The 15,636-nt window shown below is 38.4% G+C and overlaps 2 protein-coding genes across 5 annotated transcripts in view; one reads left to right on the plus strand and one right to left on the minus strand.

The window, feature by feature from the left end:
• Window positions 1-1,354: 1,354 nt before the first annotated feature.
• Window positions 1,355-13,795, minus strand: abhd5a (abhydrolase domain containing 5a). 3 transcript variants are annotated; one of them, XM_067511849.1, is made up of 8 exons: window positions 13,628-13,795; window positions 13,013-13,093; window positions 11,838-11,923; window positions 11,303-11,678; window positions 8,574-8,728; window positions 7,920-8,031; window positions 7,598-7,781; window positions 1,355-5,558 (listed from the first exon to the last, which is right to left on the minus strand). In XM_067511849.1, the coding sequence occupies exons 1-8, from the start codon at window positions 13,657-13,659 to the stop codon at window positions 5,469-5,471; spliced, it is 1,116 nt and encodes a 371-aa protein (XP_067367950.1). In that variant the 5' UTR covers window positions 13,660-13,795; the 3' UTR covers window positions 1,355-5,468. The 3 variants fall into 3 exon arrangements, with proteins under 3 accessions (XP_067367950.1, XP_067367951.1, XP_067367949.1); XM_067511850.1 differs by lacking the exon at window positions 13,013-13,093 and having other exon boundaries at window positions 13,628-13,677; XM_067511848.1 differs by lacking the exon at window positions 13,628-13,795 and having other exon boundaries at window positions 13,013-13,619.
• Window positions 13,794-15,636, plus strand: part of ano10a (anoctamin 10a) — a 34,194-nt gene continuing 32,351 nt past the window's right edge. Inside the window, exon 1 of one of the 2 annotated variants that reach the window (XM_067511846.1) lies at window positions 13,794-13,939. The gene's annotated coding sequence lies outside the window, so the exon portion shown is untranslated. The remainder of the gene's footprint in view (window positions 13,940-15,636) is intronic. The other variant, XM_067511847.1, reaches the window with a different exon arrangement.

A 15,636-nucleotide genomic window follows, 5' to 3' on the forward strand; every position in this document is an offset into this window, starting at 1 on the left:
CTCCGAGGGTTCAATTTGACCAGTTTAGCAGGTGAGGCCAGAGTTTTACAAGTGGGACATATTAGTCTCAGTGCAGTTCTCTGCATAACTAATGATTAAACTCATTATTGGGCTTCCCACACTAATGATGGTTAGGTTCAGGACTAATATAAAAAAAAAAAAAAAAGAATTGCTGGGTTATTGTAGGCTTGTTAATGCACCGAAGCCAAATTAAATTATGTTTCATTTTCTTTAAAACAAGGTTTTTTCTGAATGACGATTCAGTCTTTTGCTGCCATGTCTTTGAGCAGTGTGCAATTCTTGGGTCTTTCCTGCAGGTACAAACAACCAATAGGAGGTGAGGGAAGCAGTTTGTTTAAAGCCTGAGCTGTGAAACATGCTGGTCATAGTTGGTGACGAAGCTGTGAATGCATGTGTCTGAACAACATATCTGAACTGGCCCCTTTAAACCGTAAATCTACAGAACAGTGAAGCATAGTGTCTGGGGTAGAGCGTACACCATCGCATTGAGTTGGTTCTAAAAGCAGAACATTTGTATTGACTAATGTCATTTGCAGTAAATATACACTGTAGGCAGAGACAGAAAACTAAATTAAAAGCAAAGTTATCTGAAATTCCAGTTGAGCAGACAGAAACTTCTATTTCTCTAAAATCCTTGTAAATTATTGATTTTAGAATTGTTCTTTAAATTAGAAAGATCGGTGTAAACATTGAGGTCACAATGAATTTGAAATTCATCAATTTCCCATTTTTAGGGGCTGAAAAGTATTCAGCCAAATACACATAATTCTAAATAAAAATAGCTTATATAGTTTGTTGCAGATCTTTACAGACAAGTCTGGAGCCCCATAAGATCGCTAGATGCTGGATTTCTTCCTCGGTGAAGCTCTTTCAGGCCTTTGACTGTAGCAGTTTTCACTTCCTATTAGTTTTTAGTGCCTTCAGCATGTGATGCAACTCATCTGGATTCCGTCCAGGTGACTGACTTGGCCAGAATTACAGAACATTCCCCTTCAATGCTGCTTTTGTCGGCAGTTAGAAAGGAAACGGTTTCATCTGCACCCCAGCACCACCTCCACCATGCTTCACAGATGAGGGAATAGCTTGAGATCACGAGTCTTCCAAACTCTTAACTCTTAGCACCATGGCAGCTCTTTGGACTTCATAATTATAAACACCAAATTCCAATTGCAAATGCCACAATATAAGTACCACACATGCCACAAAACAGCTTAGCACATATTTGTCCAATTCTTCTCGAATGGTTGTAATTCCTTCATTGACGTTTAAAAAAAAAAACACCTTTGTTAAAAGATGACTGTCTACATTTAAAGTAAATGAAAATACGTGTAGGCACTGATACAACAATAAGATTTATTGCACCTCTTTTCTGACACAAGTGCAGTCCAGTCTAAGCACGTCACAGGAAAGCAAAGGCTGTTTAATAGTAGCTGTATTCACTGCTGCAGAGGCAGTGCTATTGTATTGTCAACACATAAAAAACAAAAATCCACAGGTTAAGCACTGTACAGGAAATACCAAACAACCGACACCGTAAGTGAGCTTTTAGAAAGCGGATTGCATTTTAGTCTGATATCAATGATATCTGATATCAATACTAGGGTATTTTAATTTTCATATTATTATTGTACACAGTATATGAACCAAAAATGAAATGGAACTATACTTTTAACACACACACACTATATATATATAAAAAAACACACACACACAGGTGATGGTAATGTAATTAATTTATCTTCACAAAGTTGATTTATTTCACTAATTCCATTCAAGAAGTGAAACTTGTATGTTGTATACATTCATTCCACACAGACTGATATATTTCAAGTGTTATTTATTTTAACTTTGATGATTATAAGTGACAACTAATGAAAACCCCAAATTCAGTATCTCAGAAAATTAGAATATTACTTAAGACCAATACAAAGAAGGGATTTTTAAGAAATCTTGGCCAACTGAAAAGTATGAACATGAAAAGTATGAGCACGTACAGCACTTAGTTTGGGCTCCTTTTGCCTTAAGTACTGCAGCAGTGCGCCGTGGCATGGAGTCGATCAGTCTGTGGCACTGGTCAGGTGTTATGAGAGCCGAGGTTGCTCTGATAGTGGTCTTCAGCTCTTCTGCATTGTTGGGTCTGGCATATCGCATCTTCCTCTTCACAATGCCCCATAGATTTTCTATGGGGTTAAGGTCAGGCGAGTTTGCTGGCCAATCAAGAACAGGGATACCATGGTCCTTAAACCAGGTACTGGTTGATTTGGCATTGTGTTTAGGTTCCTGTTGGAAAATTAAATCTGCATCTCCATAAAGTTGGTCAGCAGCAGGAAGTATGAACTGCTCTAAAACGTCCTGGTATACAGCTGCATTGACCTTGGACCTCAGAAAACACAGAGGAGAAACACCAGCAGATGACATGGCACCAAAACCATCACTGACTGTGGAAACGCCGTCTGTTGTTCAAGAGTGGCTTGACACAAGGACCGCGACAGCTGAAACCCATGTCTTGCATACGTCTGTGCGTAGTGGTTCTTGAAGCACTGACTCCAGCTGCAGTCCAGTCCTTTTTGTCTTTAGCCCAGGCGAGCCAGCCTCTTTTGCAATGACCTTTTGTGTCTTGCCCTCTTTGTGCAAGGTATCAAGGTGTCTTTTGGACAACTCTCTAATCAGCAGTCTTCCCCATGATTGTGTAGCCTACAGAACTAGACTGAGAGACCATTTAAAGGCCTTTGCAGGTGTTTTGAATTAATTAGCTGAGTAGAGGAAAAATCCTTTCTTTGTATTGGTCTTAAGTAATATTCTAATTTTCTGAGATACTGAATTTGGGCTTTTCATTAGTTGTCAGTAATAATCATCAAAATTAAAAGAAATAAACACTTGAAATACTGTTTATCAGTCTGTGTGGATGAATGTATGTATACATGTATACATTCTACAAGTTTCACTTCTTGAATGGAATTAGTGAACTGCTAATATTATTCTAATATTCTAATTATATGACGAGCGTGTGTGTTGTGTGTGTATATGTGTATATGTGTGTATATATATATATTTATTCTGTGGTTATATAAGTCATTTAAAGTTATTTTGATTGCACAACAAAGACAACATATCGAATGTTGAAAGAAAGAAATGATTTTCTTTCGTCTTTGTATTTCCTTATTTTGGTCCCAGTCTTATCTAACCGACAGAAGCTTTTCTGAATATATTGTAGAGCATTTCTCTACTGTAGCTTCGCTCTCCTGCTGGGTAGCCCAGGGTTCAACTTTGGGCCCTGTCCCTCTTTCCCCATTATTTACTTCCCCTAGGATGAATTTTAATAAAATAAAGTTTTACTGCTATGCTGACAATTTCCACATCTATCTCCCTTTGAGTTTCAAGAAAAGTAACTCATTACACTGTCAGAGTTTATGGGAGAAGTGGCTCACTCATAACTCGAGTTCTACCTGCAACATTAATTGCAATTTTGGCTCTCTTGCTCCTCATCTAAAGATTGAGAAGAAACCTGGGGGTTTTCCTCAATTGCTTGTGAGTCAGATCAGTTCAGTTTTTATAACAAGTTCAACTGAAGCTCATAGCCAAGCAGTGTCTCCCTTTAGGTGATTTGGATAAAGCTGCCCATGCGTTTTTGAGTTCAAGGCTGAATTAGGAATCTTTAAATAGGAGTCAGTCCCTATTTTGAGGGAATCAGTCCTTCATCTCCAACTTGATTTCAGCTTGTTGAAAATGCAGCAGCTCACCTCCTCGCAGGGACAGACAAATGTGATCACAAAAATACACTTGTCTTTTTAGCCTTGCATTGGTTACCAATCAACTATAGAATTATTTTAAGTTTATTGCGTTTTTTAAAGCTGTGACTGGTCAGGCCCCACAGTATCTTCTTGAGCTTTAAAATTAACCATTAAGCTCTTTAAAACACCTTCACCCATCACCAATATTAACTTATTTAATATTGCATTCGACCTTCAGAAGGAATTGGACCCTTTATTAGTATCGTCTTCTTTTATTAGTGCCTTTGGTGATATGCTTGTGTAGTAAAATTCTCCATTTTGTCCTATTTTTAACTGTAACTTAATTCTGATATTTTCTTTTGTTTTTTGGTGCATTTTAAAGGGTATATAAGGTAATTTTACATTTGTAGCTGTTGCAGTTTCTTGAAGTTTTAAAAATGCTATATCAGTAATGCATTTTTATTGTTTTTTGTATTATCTACTGTATATTTAAAATGGTTGAGGTGATATAGAAAACTGCCCTGTGGTCTGATAAGTCAGTCAGGGATGCTATATCCCTCATGCTAAAGACACTCTGACTTTTCATTATTTCACAGTTCAAAAGTCAGTGGTACTGTGTGGGTCCATTATTGCACATGACATGGTTAACTTATACAGGCATTCACATTGAATGATACATACAGGTTTTGGAAAACATATAGCACCACCCATACACTGTACTTTTCTAGGGAAAGCCTCATTTGTCTCAGCAACACAATGTCAAACGACATTATGAATGCATGGCTCAGTAGTAAAAGAGTCTGGGTGTCAAATGGGCCCTCCTGAAGTCCAGAACTGTCACCCACTGAAAACATTTGGAGCATTTTGCAGTAGAAAATATACCCCAGGAGAGCCCAAACTGTTGAACTCTAGCAAGAAGGAATGTTTCTGTCCAAATTAAAGCAACTGATGTCCTCAGTTCCCAAACACTTAAAGAAGATTGCTAATAAAAAGATTGGATGCAACACAGTGGTAAACATGACCCTGTCCCAACTTTTTGATAGGTGATGAATATTTTTGATATTGGTGATGACATTTTTGATCAATCATTTTGATTGATTTTGAGACATTTGATATGCTAGGCTTTAATATATGTTTTACGTGTTTTGAAAATGGCTGCACTCTCTATTTTTATTTTATTTGTTCTGGAATTGGGTTTTGTACTGTATATTGTACTTTTACTGAACACCCATGCTTTGCGGTTGCTTGTGGGATCAGAACATTTGAACATTTGCCACTTTTTTTTCAATTTCTTCACTGCATTTGAAAGTGGGAATTCAGTTAAACTGTTTAACCAAATAGCACCACTTTTGTGTTTGTGTGTTTGAGCTGCACAATGTACTGCAACATAAAAAAAAAACAAAAGCATGTGATGCAGGGTCACATGCAAGTTTTCGTCAGTGTGGGAATGCTCTTAAATAGAATTAAATAAGGAACATAAAGCCTCTATTGACCACATTTCTAAGAATAAGATTGAATCGCTGGTCAGTTGGTGTAACATTCAAACATCAGCGTGTTATGATGGGAGTCAAACTCTGATCACTGCTCCGTTTTAAATATGTACATACACTCCCCATTCCTGATTTGAGCTGAATCCTGAGGTTCCACACATACTGCTAACGCGATGCCTGTCGTTAGTGCTGTCCTTCTTCTTTAGACTTTAGTAACCCATCTGTTTCAGTCCACTTTATCACACACTTGCAAAACGAGGTGATTGAAGTCCTCCGGCTGGTCAGCGTACACATAGTGTCCAGCTCCACGAATTATCTGCAGAGGGGATTGAGATTGAAAAAAATACATAGAGAGACCTTAAAAAAGATTATAGAATAGTTTCTTTAAAAGAACAAAAAAAGAGAAATGCCCAAGATTGAAATGTTTCAAGTACAAAAACTGTCATCTTCAATAGTAAGAAAATTATGTGGTTATCAAGCAACATGACCGTGCATGTATTTATCTTTAGCAAAATAATATTTACTTGTAAACCAGCAGATCTTCCTCATCGTGCACTGGTTTATCTGGATTACCCTTCAAGGTATCTTGACTGCAGCAAGTATCCAGCTCTTATTGTCAGCAGAGTCAGATTGCTCAATGACCAAATGAGTTTTACCAAGCACATATTCTCCATCTCTCAGACATGCACATTTGTCCTCATCAGAAAGATCAGACACTACCTGGATATCTGGATATGCCAACCAACTCCTTGTGCAGAATCTGCTCATGTCTCATTTTAAATAATAAAATGCTGTACTGGGGCCAGCAGCAGCACAATCAAACCTCTCCAGATGATCCAAAATGCAGCAGCGGGACTCATTTTTTGATCAGCCAAAAAAGACACGTCTGACTACTCTTCAGATCTCTACACTGGCTTTATGCGCTTACTCCCACCATGAGGAACTCAGCAGTACATCCTATCTAAACACCCTCCACGAGGTCTACAATCCCTCTCCTTCAATGTGCTTTTCCAGTGAATGGCATCTGCTGGTCCCTTCACCACACAGTAAAAGATCCCAAGCAACGTTCTTCAGCTCAGTAGTCCCACCATGGTGGAATGAGCTACCTGGCTCTGCACGTTCAGCAGCCTCACTCCTAATACACAATATTCTCTGCTATCAGGAACTTTCACCGACAAAACTTAATAATTTCCCAGTTTCGTCTCTCCGCACAAAGCTTTTAATGTCTTCTCCCTGACAAAGCATTTTTGTTTCCTTTGTATCTCACCTGTAAGGTACTAAACTTTTATCGCTTTGGAAATTTTGCCCATTAATTTATACTCAGTGACCCACAGAAACAAAATAAAAACACATTTAAAGAACTGTACAGATAAATTCAGGAAAAATAAGTGAAAGAAGGTTTTCTGACCCTCAGTACTGGGTAGAAGCCCCTTCTGCAGTAATTAGAGCTCTGACTCTTCTTTGGTAAGTCTATCCAAGTTTTTCACACCAGGATTTAAACATTTATTCCTTCTCACAGATGCTTTTAAGTTCTATTAGTATGGATGGTGTGTCATTTCACGTCTCTCCACAGATGTTCTGTGGTTATTTTACTTAAGAACAATCACCAAGACCGAAGTCTTGGCTGTTTGCCTCAGGTCACTGCTAAGCTGAAAGGTTAAAAAGTTAACAGCATTTAGTTTGATGCACAGTCGCTCAGAATTTCTTTAAGATCTTCTCTGCATTTAGTGGTCATCACTAAATGCAGATCGTCCTCTACATTTCATCCTTCTCTCAACTCTGACCAGTGTTCCTGTCCCTGCAGCTGAGAAGCCCCCCACAGAGCAAGATCCTGCCACAATCATCCTATACTCTAGGGATAGTATTAGAAGGTGATGAGCAGTCTTTGGTAACTGGTTATTACATCTCACAACACTGAAGCATTTTCTCTCGGTGCTTTGCTGTCGCTTCTCCCTGACGTTGCTACTTTGTTTTCTTTGTGCCTGACTCGTAAGCATCTGCCAAATGCCTATGAATATTCAAATGTATCTTAATGACAAGAGACGGTGTCTTTGTTTCAGTACGTGTGATTTTTTTTAGTCTGCAAATGCTGGCAATCTACTTTGCTTCCCTGGAAAAAAACAGGAACTCACCACCTTAATATCAGCACAATTAGAAAATGATATATAATGAATTTGACACTGTTTTGTATTATATACATTAAATCATAATCAGAAAACACTAAACCTTATTTAATCTACTGGTAACAGGTAAAATCGTAGTGGGGTTAAAATTCATAGTACACAAGAAACATAATAGGTAGAATAAAAAAAAAACAATGAATTTACTTTCTTCTTTCTTATCCAGTCAACTTACTATGATCTCCACAAGAGAGTGGGGTCTCATCTCTTTAATAGTGCTGCCTGAGTTGCTGTCTATACTGGAGCGGGAGCCGTAGATGATGGTGAGAGGGATCTCGGGCTGCAGCTGGTCCATCCTCTGCAGCATCGGCCTCTTAGCACAACCATGGATAGACATATTCTTAAACGCTGTTTCCCCACTGTGGAAATACAGAAGAACAATTAACACAAGCAAATGCTGATGACAGGACAGAATATCGTTTAAGAAAGAAAATGAAGAGAAGATGCAGTAATAGGGCTTGACAGGGACACAGAGGCAGAGACAGAAAGAGACAGACCTGGGGGTTTGCACGTTCAGGTGGTAGATGTAGTCGGACACAGTGCTGTCACTAAACATGGAGGAGAACTTCTTCTTGAAGTCAGGTCTCAGAGTCTGGACGAGAGCGGGTCCTGCAGGGGTCAGAGAAGACAGCAAGCATGTGGCCACTCAGAGACGAGGTAGCTTCATTATATGTTACATGATCATTAACAATGAGGAGGTAAGGAGGGGACAAAGGATTCAGCCTTCAGACTTATTTCTCTTCAAAGCCCAAAACATTAAAAATCAGCTACAGTGAATTTTTTGTGTAATCTTGGGCTTAAATTAGTGGTCCAACCATATTTAATTCAGTCTTACAGCTAACACCCCAATGAGCACATTTTCATTCAACTATCCGCTGCACATAAATTGCATTTAAATACCCTCATTTTCATATTTCTCATTTATACTGTATATTCCTACTTAACAGACTTTAGCAGTGTAATTGTCATTTCTTTAATGACCGATACTCTATATTTTCTCTACTTTAATTTGTAGCTGCACTTTCTGTATCTTAGTGGGACAGTACTACTGCCCAACATCCCCCAACATTGCTGATGAAAAGCAGATTGTATCTTTGCTGTCACTAACAGTGTTCTGACATTCTTTCCCAGAGTTGTTGCCCCATTCTTACCCAGTGGTCCAATCAGTCGCAAGCCAGCCAGGGGGTTGAAGGAATTAAACATGGCACCAAGGGCTTTGATCCACACTGGGACGGGTCGGTCGGCCTCTACTGTGTCTGGGGAACTGGGAAAACCCCAGGGCTCCACCAGCACTATGTGCTTTACCCTGCAGACGAGAGACAAAGAAACACAAGTAATGTAATGATTTGCTGAGTTAAATGGATTACACAGACAAACAATGGACACACAAGTTTAAAGGCAAGCCAAGCTAATGGCGTACAGGCTCCAACTTCAATATTACCCGACAGCCTCAGCGAAATAGCAAATCATTCCCAAATTTCCCGGGGAAAACAAGTTGTACTTACCAATTTGCTTCCATTTTGACGTCCATGTACAGTAATGCTTTTAATATTACACATGGACTGGTTTATGCCCTTTTTTGTGCATATTGCTGCCCTGATGCACTGTGTAAAAATACAGAGTGGAATAATAAAACTAATCTACTTTACCCAAGATTTGTTACAGTATACAACAGATATATATTAGAGCTCATTACCAATGGTTTATTTGACTGTATGTAATGTTGGGGGTTGTTTATAGTAACTATTCCACAGAGTACACTCAACACTCAACTTTGCAGCTTTTCTCAACTGAGCATTTAAGCATCTTTTAGATCATTCTCTTGGTTTCAGCCAGCCTGGAAACTCAATACCACACTGTCAAAATTCTGTTTTGCAAATAAAGGTCCTCGGTGTAAACTAAAAGTATCAATGAAATGTTTAAATTGTCAAGAGTAAAAGCACTTTTAGTAAAGAACAACATCAAAGTAAGTACTGTATTGGAACATAGTACAATACTTAATTATTACTATGACTGGAAAAGTGTAACAGTTTACTGCTCTTTGTTCTCAAGGTGCTGCTAACATCAACTACAGTTGGGCAGTTTATGACAAATATTTTAAGTGTTATGTAAAGTAAATTGTGTACAACCTGTGTGATCAACTGACATTATTTATTCTTATGCCATTCAAGAGTCTGTGGATACCATATGTTGTACAGCTGCAAATTTGTTATCTGTGTTACTGGGCTACATATATAAATAAAATGTGATAAGACTTGACAGCAGTTTCATGCCCTGTCTGACTTTTTTTGTGGCAATGTTGCTGGGCTCCTAGAGCTCAGCCATTACTTTGGTGAAAGCAGCGCTATCATAACCAAAATGAATGATAGCCAAAGCTGTGAAAACAATTACACAATTGCTTCTAGGATATCAGCTTGTAATCCATTATGTTTTGCTGTAAATAAACAGCAAGGTTTCTCTTTAGGGCATAGCATGAACAATAAACGGCTCAGCTTAAATAAAGACACGTGTCCCTGATCAAGAGCATCTCGTTTAATAACTTAAAGGCCATTTGGAACATTGAGATAACAAAAAGAGGACAGGAAAATGGAACTTTCTTGTGTGTACTGATGAAGGAGGGTGATAAAGGATTGAGGACATTTAATCAGGCGTCCCTTGGGTAGAGCCGGGTGCCTGCTGGAAGCTTAGAGCTGGAGATGCAGTGAAAGGAGGTGATTTGGGACAGATAGTGTAGAGGGAGGAGAGAGGCTTAGAGGACACTGCTGTTATCACAAGCTACCAGCACCTACAGGCACTACTGCTATACCATGTGCAGATCCTGGTGTGTTTTGCCACAGTCATGTCAAAACTAAAAGGGCAGTATTTTATGCAAAACACTGCTGTTGTTTTTTTCCCCCTAGGCAGTATCTCCTGTTCTTTTCTAACATTTTAATATGATTTACTGAAACATTTATAACAATATTAACTTCCAAAGGGTTTGGACTTTTTCTTAATCATAAACAACAACAACAAAAACTAAATGTATTTCGGTAGATTTGACATATGCTTGAAGTCAGACAACTTGTGGTGTTTCTGCACAGAACTGATGTATGTCATTCTCCCTGCTTAATAGATTTTAATGTTCAGGTTCCATTTCTGGAATCAGGACTTTCACAATACTCTATATTAATCACAGAAGCATGACTGCATTTCATGAAATGCCTCCTGAAGGTTTAAATGCATGTAGAGATATTCCCACCCTTGGCCTTGAAAACTGAGATTTTCTCAATATCTGAATCTTTTCACAATATTATGTACTGTAGATGATGAAATTCTTTGCAATCTTTTATTGAGAACTATTGTTTTTGAACTGGTTGACAATTTTCTCACCAAAATTGGCACAAAGTAGCGGGTCACAACCCTTCGTTTGCAAAGACCCAAAGATGTGTTGCTGCCATCAATTCAAAATCAGCTAATATTTTCCATGAAATAGTAAAATGTCTTAGTTTCAACATCTGATATGTTGTTTATGTTCTATTGTGAATGAAAAATGGGTTGATGAGTTTTGGAAATCATTGCATTCTGTTTTCATTTACCTTTTACACATCGTTTTTTTAATTGGCACCTATAAACCATGCACAGTGCACTTTATTATAAGATTCTTCTAAAATTGTCCTGTTTAGATTGTCATCTTAAAATATAAAAAAATTACCATTGACTTTAGTCAGAGAGTCGAGAGTTGCTCTGTGTTTCAGACTAAACTCTGTTGCCCCGGGTAACTTTGATCACACCTCATATCAGCTCATATCAACAAGATCAGCACCAAAAGAAAAATATTCTTTTGAAATTAAAAAACAGGACCTTATAGTAAGATTAAAGAAATCCTAAAATCCTTACCCACCTGCCTGGATATTTAATAGAGTACGATACAGCCAAGTATCCTCCCAGGTTGTGTCCCAGCAGTATCATGGACTCCAAACCCATTGTAGCCCTCCACTGCTCTATAGAGTCCACAAACTGTTCCTCTGCCTCCTGGGCATCTAAAGAGAACAGGGGTCTGCTGCTCTGACCGAAGCCCAGCAAGTCCAGAGCCAAGATAGGGCGCTGTTGAGACAGGGCATCCAGGTTCTGAGCCCAAAGCCCCACACCACCTCCAAAGCCATGGAGGAGAACCATGGGAGTTTTGTCTTTGAAACGGTCACTGTTAAAAGTCAGAGTCCACAGCAGGTTGCCACTGGAGATGGAAACGTGCTGCTTAGAAAAAGCGCTTTGTACACCTGTCAAGGAAGGAGGGGAATGAAAGAGGGAAGCAGATAAATAACAATCAGTGTTGTAGTCTGAACAACTTTTTATTAACAAAGCTTTCACACTACAACACCAAACACGCAGATCTGGTGCAGAGAGTAAATATGACTGTGGATAAAACTCATCCTTACATCTCAGCATCTTGTCCTCTGCAGTCTGTAGCTGGCTCTGAGAGGTGGGACACCATGATGGCAGCCAGCTGGGGATCCAGCACCACCTAGACAAACAAAAACTCAAATAAAATATTTATGAGCTTCACCCCTAACTGCAAAACACGTTTGCATTGAAACTAGTAGTAGATTGCTCAGAAACTCAGAAACAAAATATTGGAAAGCTCCATGGAAATCGGACATGTTACTTGTTATTTTTAGATGAAAGCTGGGGACATAACATCTCGTAAATGTGCAAGATCTACTAATCTAATATGGAGCAGCACTGACCTACCATAACGATGCTTTAAAATCACCACAGAAAGTCAGAAAACAGACTCCAAGTCACGAACATAAAGGCAGGGGAAATCTCAAAAGATGTCACCCGCATCCTTTAACAGTTAACATGGCATGACGTCAATTTGCACTCTCTATTATAGAATATTTTTGTCAAACCGTTTTAGAATTTTTCAACTTTTTGTTTGTTTTGGTAGTGTTTCTGTGGAAAATATTATCTTTCAATGTTGTAATGGAGTTATAGTCATGGGCAGCAGTATTAATAAGTATTGATATTGTTCCTGAGCAGTGCGGGACTAAAATATAAAGATTCTGAGAGAAAACAGAACCGCAGTGTTAAAAACAATGTATGATGGTATTTTGACGGAATGAGCACCACACATCTGATGACCTCTGTATCAGCTGATTGTGTACAAAGTAGTGGATCCTCCCCCTAATTTTATTTGCACTGTGGTTTAAGGAAAAGAACAAAAACACTGAAGATGACACTTTATTTTAAACCAAATATCTTTTACTGCGCTTGTTCTTCAGGCTGCAGATTTGACATGGAGATTCTTTAGGGAAATGGAGATTGACTAGGATGTATGGCAGGTATACAAAAAAATATTACTGCTTACTGTATGTATGCAGTAATGTTTATGTTTTATATATGCAACAAGATTACAACTAGTACATCTGCTAAGTTGACAGGTGTTTTTAACTTTTTGTCTCTTTATTGACATAGAAGACATACAGTTACATTAACTAGTGACTTTATATTGCCTTTGGGTGTCAAGTGTCAATGTCAATGGTTGTCTGTCTTTACAGTATGTCCCCGAGGGAAAACACACTGTCATGTTGATTTCAGAGAGCAGACTTACCTTATTGTTGTGTCCACGTAGCCCCACACACTGTTGACCAGATTATGAGCACCCACAACAGATACTATTCTGTGGATTATACTAAAGCCAGACCAAAAGGGGAAAAAAAATTGCATAAGGTTAAAGAACCCTGACCGATTGACATCAGACTGGCTCTGTTGTGCTGGACTGCACGGTCAGCATACCACACATCTAACGGGCACATCTACAGGAATTAGAGCTTCCTATTTTTAATCCCCAGTTAACACGATCCCTACACTGTGCCATCTCCTCTAAAGCATCATCAATGGTAGATCAGATTTGTAACACCTTATGTCTCTCCTTCAGTACTATGTCAAAGTCTTTGGACACCGTGATACTGTGTGTGTGTGTGTGTGTGTGTGTGTGTGTGTGTGTGTGTGTGTTTACCTGAACTTTATCTTAACTGGTGTTTGACTTTTACAACTTGTTTAACTTGGCCAGTGTTTAACAAAAGCAGGTATTTCCCGGTGTTACGGTTCACAGAATAACATAGAATTGTTACAATGACAGCAAAAACGACATATCGCTTGGACTACGGTGATATTAAAGCTTTTCTCAGTAAAGGGTCTGTAGGGAGTTAAAGAAAATACTCACCCACTGTTCGCTGTCACCGCTTGCTCGGCCATACCTGCAACAACTATTCTTTACTGCTAGAGGTCACGTGGCATATGAGAGCCTCTGACGTAAGCCAAAATGGTTGAAAACGTTTGATTTGTTCTTTGGCGCCGCTACAGCTGTAGCTTTAGAGGACCCCTAAGAACAGTCTTTCCCCGCTTACCGCAGCCCTTTTTTCCTTGTGTCTAATACAAAACAAGCGCACCCATTCACCGAGTGTGTGCCACTTTGCGGAAGTAGCTCGTCTGTCAAATATCTAAACATTGGTGTTCAGCAGAGTACAGATCTTTGGTAAGTACATGACATTTGTGGTTCTCTGTTGAAAACAACTATATTAAAGTAACACAAAGGTATAGTGATTATAGTGAAAGCTTTTGGCCCTCAATAAAAATGTTATATTTTGTATCAAACCGTACTTCTCCGTTGGGTCATGTGCAAAGTCATGTCAAATGTTAGCAACTCTCTAAGGGTTTGGTTTGCTTTATTGAATGGTTGTATCAATAAATGTAAAAAAAAAAAAAGTTCGCTTATGTTGTACTTCCTAGAAATACAATTGAAAGTCCTGAATTCACAATAACTACGTGAGTAAAAGTACTAACTTATTACCTCAAAGAATACTATTAAAAGAAAAAAATGCTCCCAAAGAATGGCTCATTAAAGCTCATGATGATGATGATGATTATATTGCATAGTGTGATCAACACATTTTTCACCTAATAACTACAATTTATTCACTGCTGGGTAGCTGTGTATAACATTTTAATCCAGTGTAAGAATAAGAAAACAAAACTTTTCTCATTTGAGGTTTTGACTTGTCACTTTAAGAATATCACAGGTCAAACAAATAATATCAGTGAGCCTAGATCATGTCACACACTCAAACGGCGCTGCTCCTAATAATGCCATCAATAAGTTATCTTGTTTAAAAAGTCAAAATGTGTGCTTAAATGCAGTCAGTACAAAGCTGTAAAAGATAAGTAACAGAGGAGTGAGAGACATGTCAGTCATTAAGAATGTACAGTCCTGATAAAATGAATAATTATGATCCACAGCTGATGAATGTTATTTAGTGCCTTGTTAAACCAGGAGGCCAGATTTTAAGCTTGTACACAAATCATAGTGGTGAAGTTGGGAGGAAGTTAATGAAGCACATACTTATACAGTGTATCCTCAATTGGTAAAATGTTTGTCCTTTAATAGGATGATAAATCAAGTGGGCCTCTGTTAGCTAATAATTACAAATAAATAAAATGTTTTTTAAATTCATTTTAAAATATTCAGAATATATGACAATAATTTTAATAGAGACATAGACTCTGTATCAGGGGAGGCAAACCAGGCAAATGTTTGGGAGACTCCGTCCCCAAATTTTGAGAAAACACAAATATAACCTCCCACTAAACCACTCATAAAGGTACTGGTGCACTTCTACTGCCTTAAAATCCCACTACAGGCTCGAACACACAAAGCCAGTGGTTGACTGCTGGCAAACTTTGGGCTGTCACTGAGCGAGCCTTGCTTTTGTGATGTATCCAACACTGTTAGCTCTAGTTGGACCCCTGTTGAAAGCCTGTTAGTGGCTTTATTGCCTATTTAGCATGTTGAATGAAAGTGGTGTGAAAATAGTAAGCTTATGATTATTTCTTTATGGTTTGTATCTACAGCCCTAGGTCTTCCGCTTTCTCTTTTTACACAAACGGTGAAAGTACAACCTCAATTCCAAACAAGATGGAAAGATTACATGAGATATGTTCCTGCTATAAAATTTAAAATTAGCTAATATTTTTTAATGAAATGGTAAAAAGTCTCGGTTTCAACATCTGATATGTTGTTCATGTTCTATTGTGAATAAAATATGGATAAAAGAGATTTACAAATCATTGCATTCTGTTTTATATATGTTTTTACACCTTCTCAACTTTTTTTCCAAAGTGATCTCTTGTGGGCCAGAAACCTTTTGTTGAAATTTGGGGTGTAGTTCTTCCCCC

This window comes from Channa argus, chromosome 7 (assembly GCF_033026475.1).
Source record: "Channa argus isolate prfri chromosome 7, Channa argus male v1.0, whole genome shotgun sequence".
NCBI classification, from domain to species: Eukaryota; Metazoa; Chordata; class Actinopteri; order Anabantiformes; family Channidae; genus Channa; species Channa argus.

Excerpts from the sequence above, each read along its gene's own strand:
- abhd5a (XM_067511848.1), bottom strand. The coding sequence starts at position 13,128 with ATGCAATTTTTTTTCCCCTTTTGGTCTGGCTTTAGTATAATCCACAGA. Across the intron at positions 11,924-13,012 it reads TACGTGGACACAACAATAAG|GTGGTGCTGGATCCCCAGCT; the intron begins GTAAGTCTGCTC and ends TTGTTTGTCTAG. Across the intron at positions 8,729-11,302 it reads TCTATTAAATATCCAGGCAG|GGTAAAGCACATAGTGCTGG; the intron begins GTGGGTAAGGAT and ends TCTCGTCTGCAG.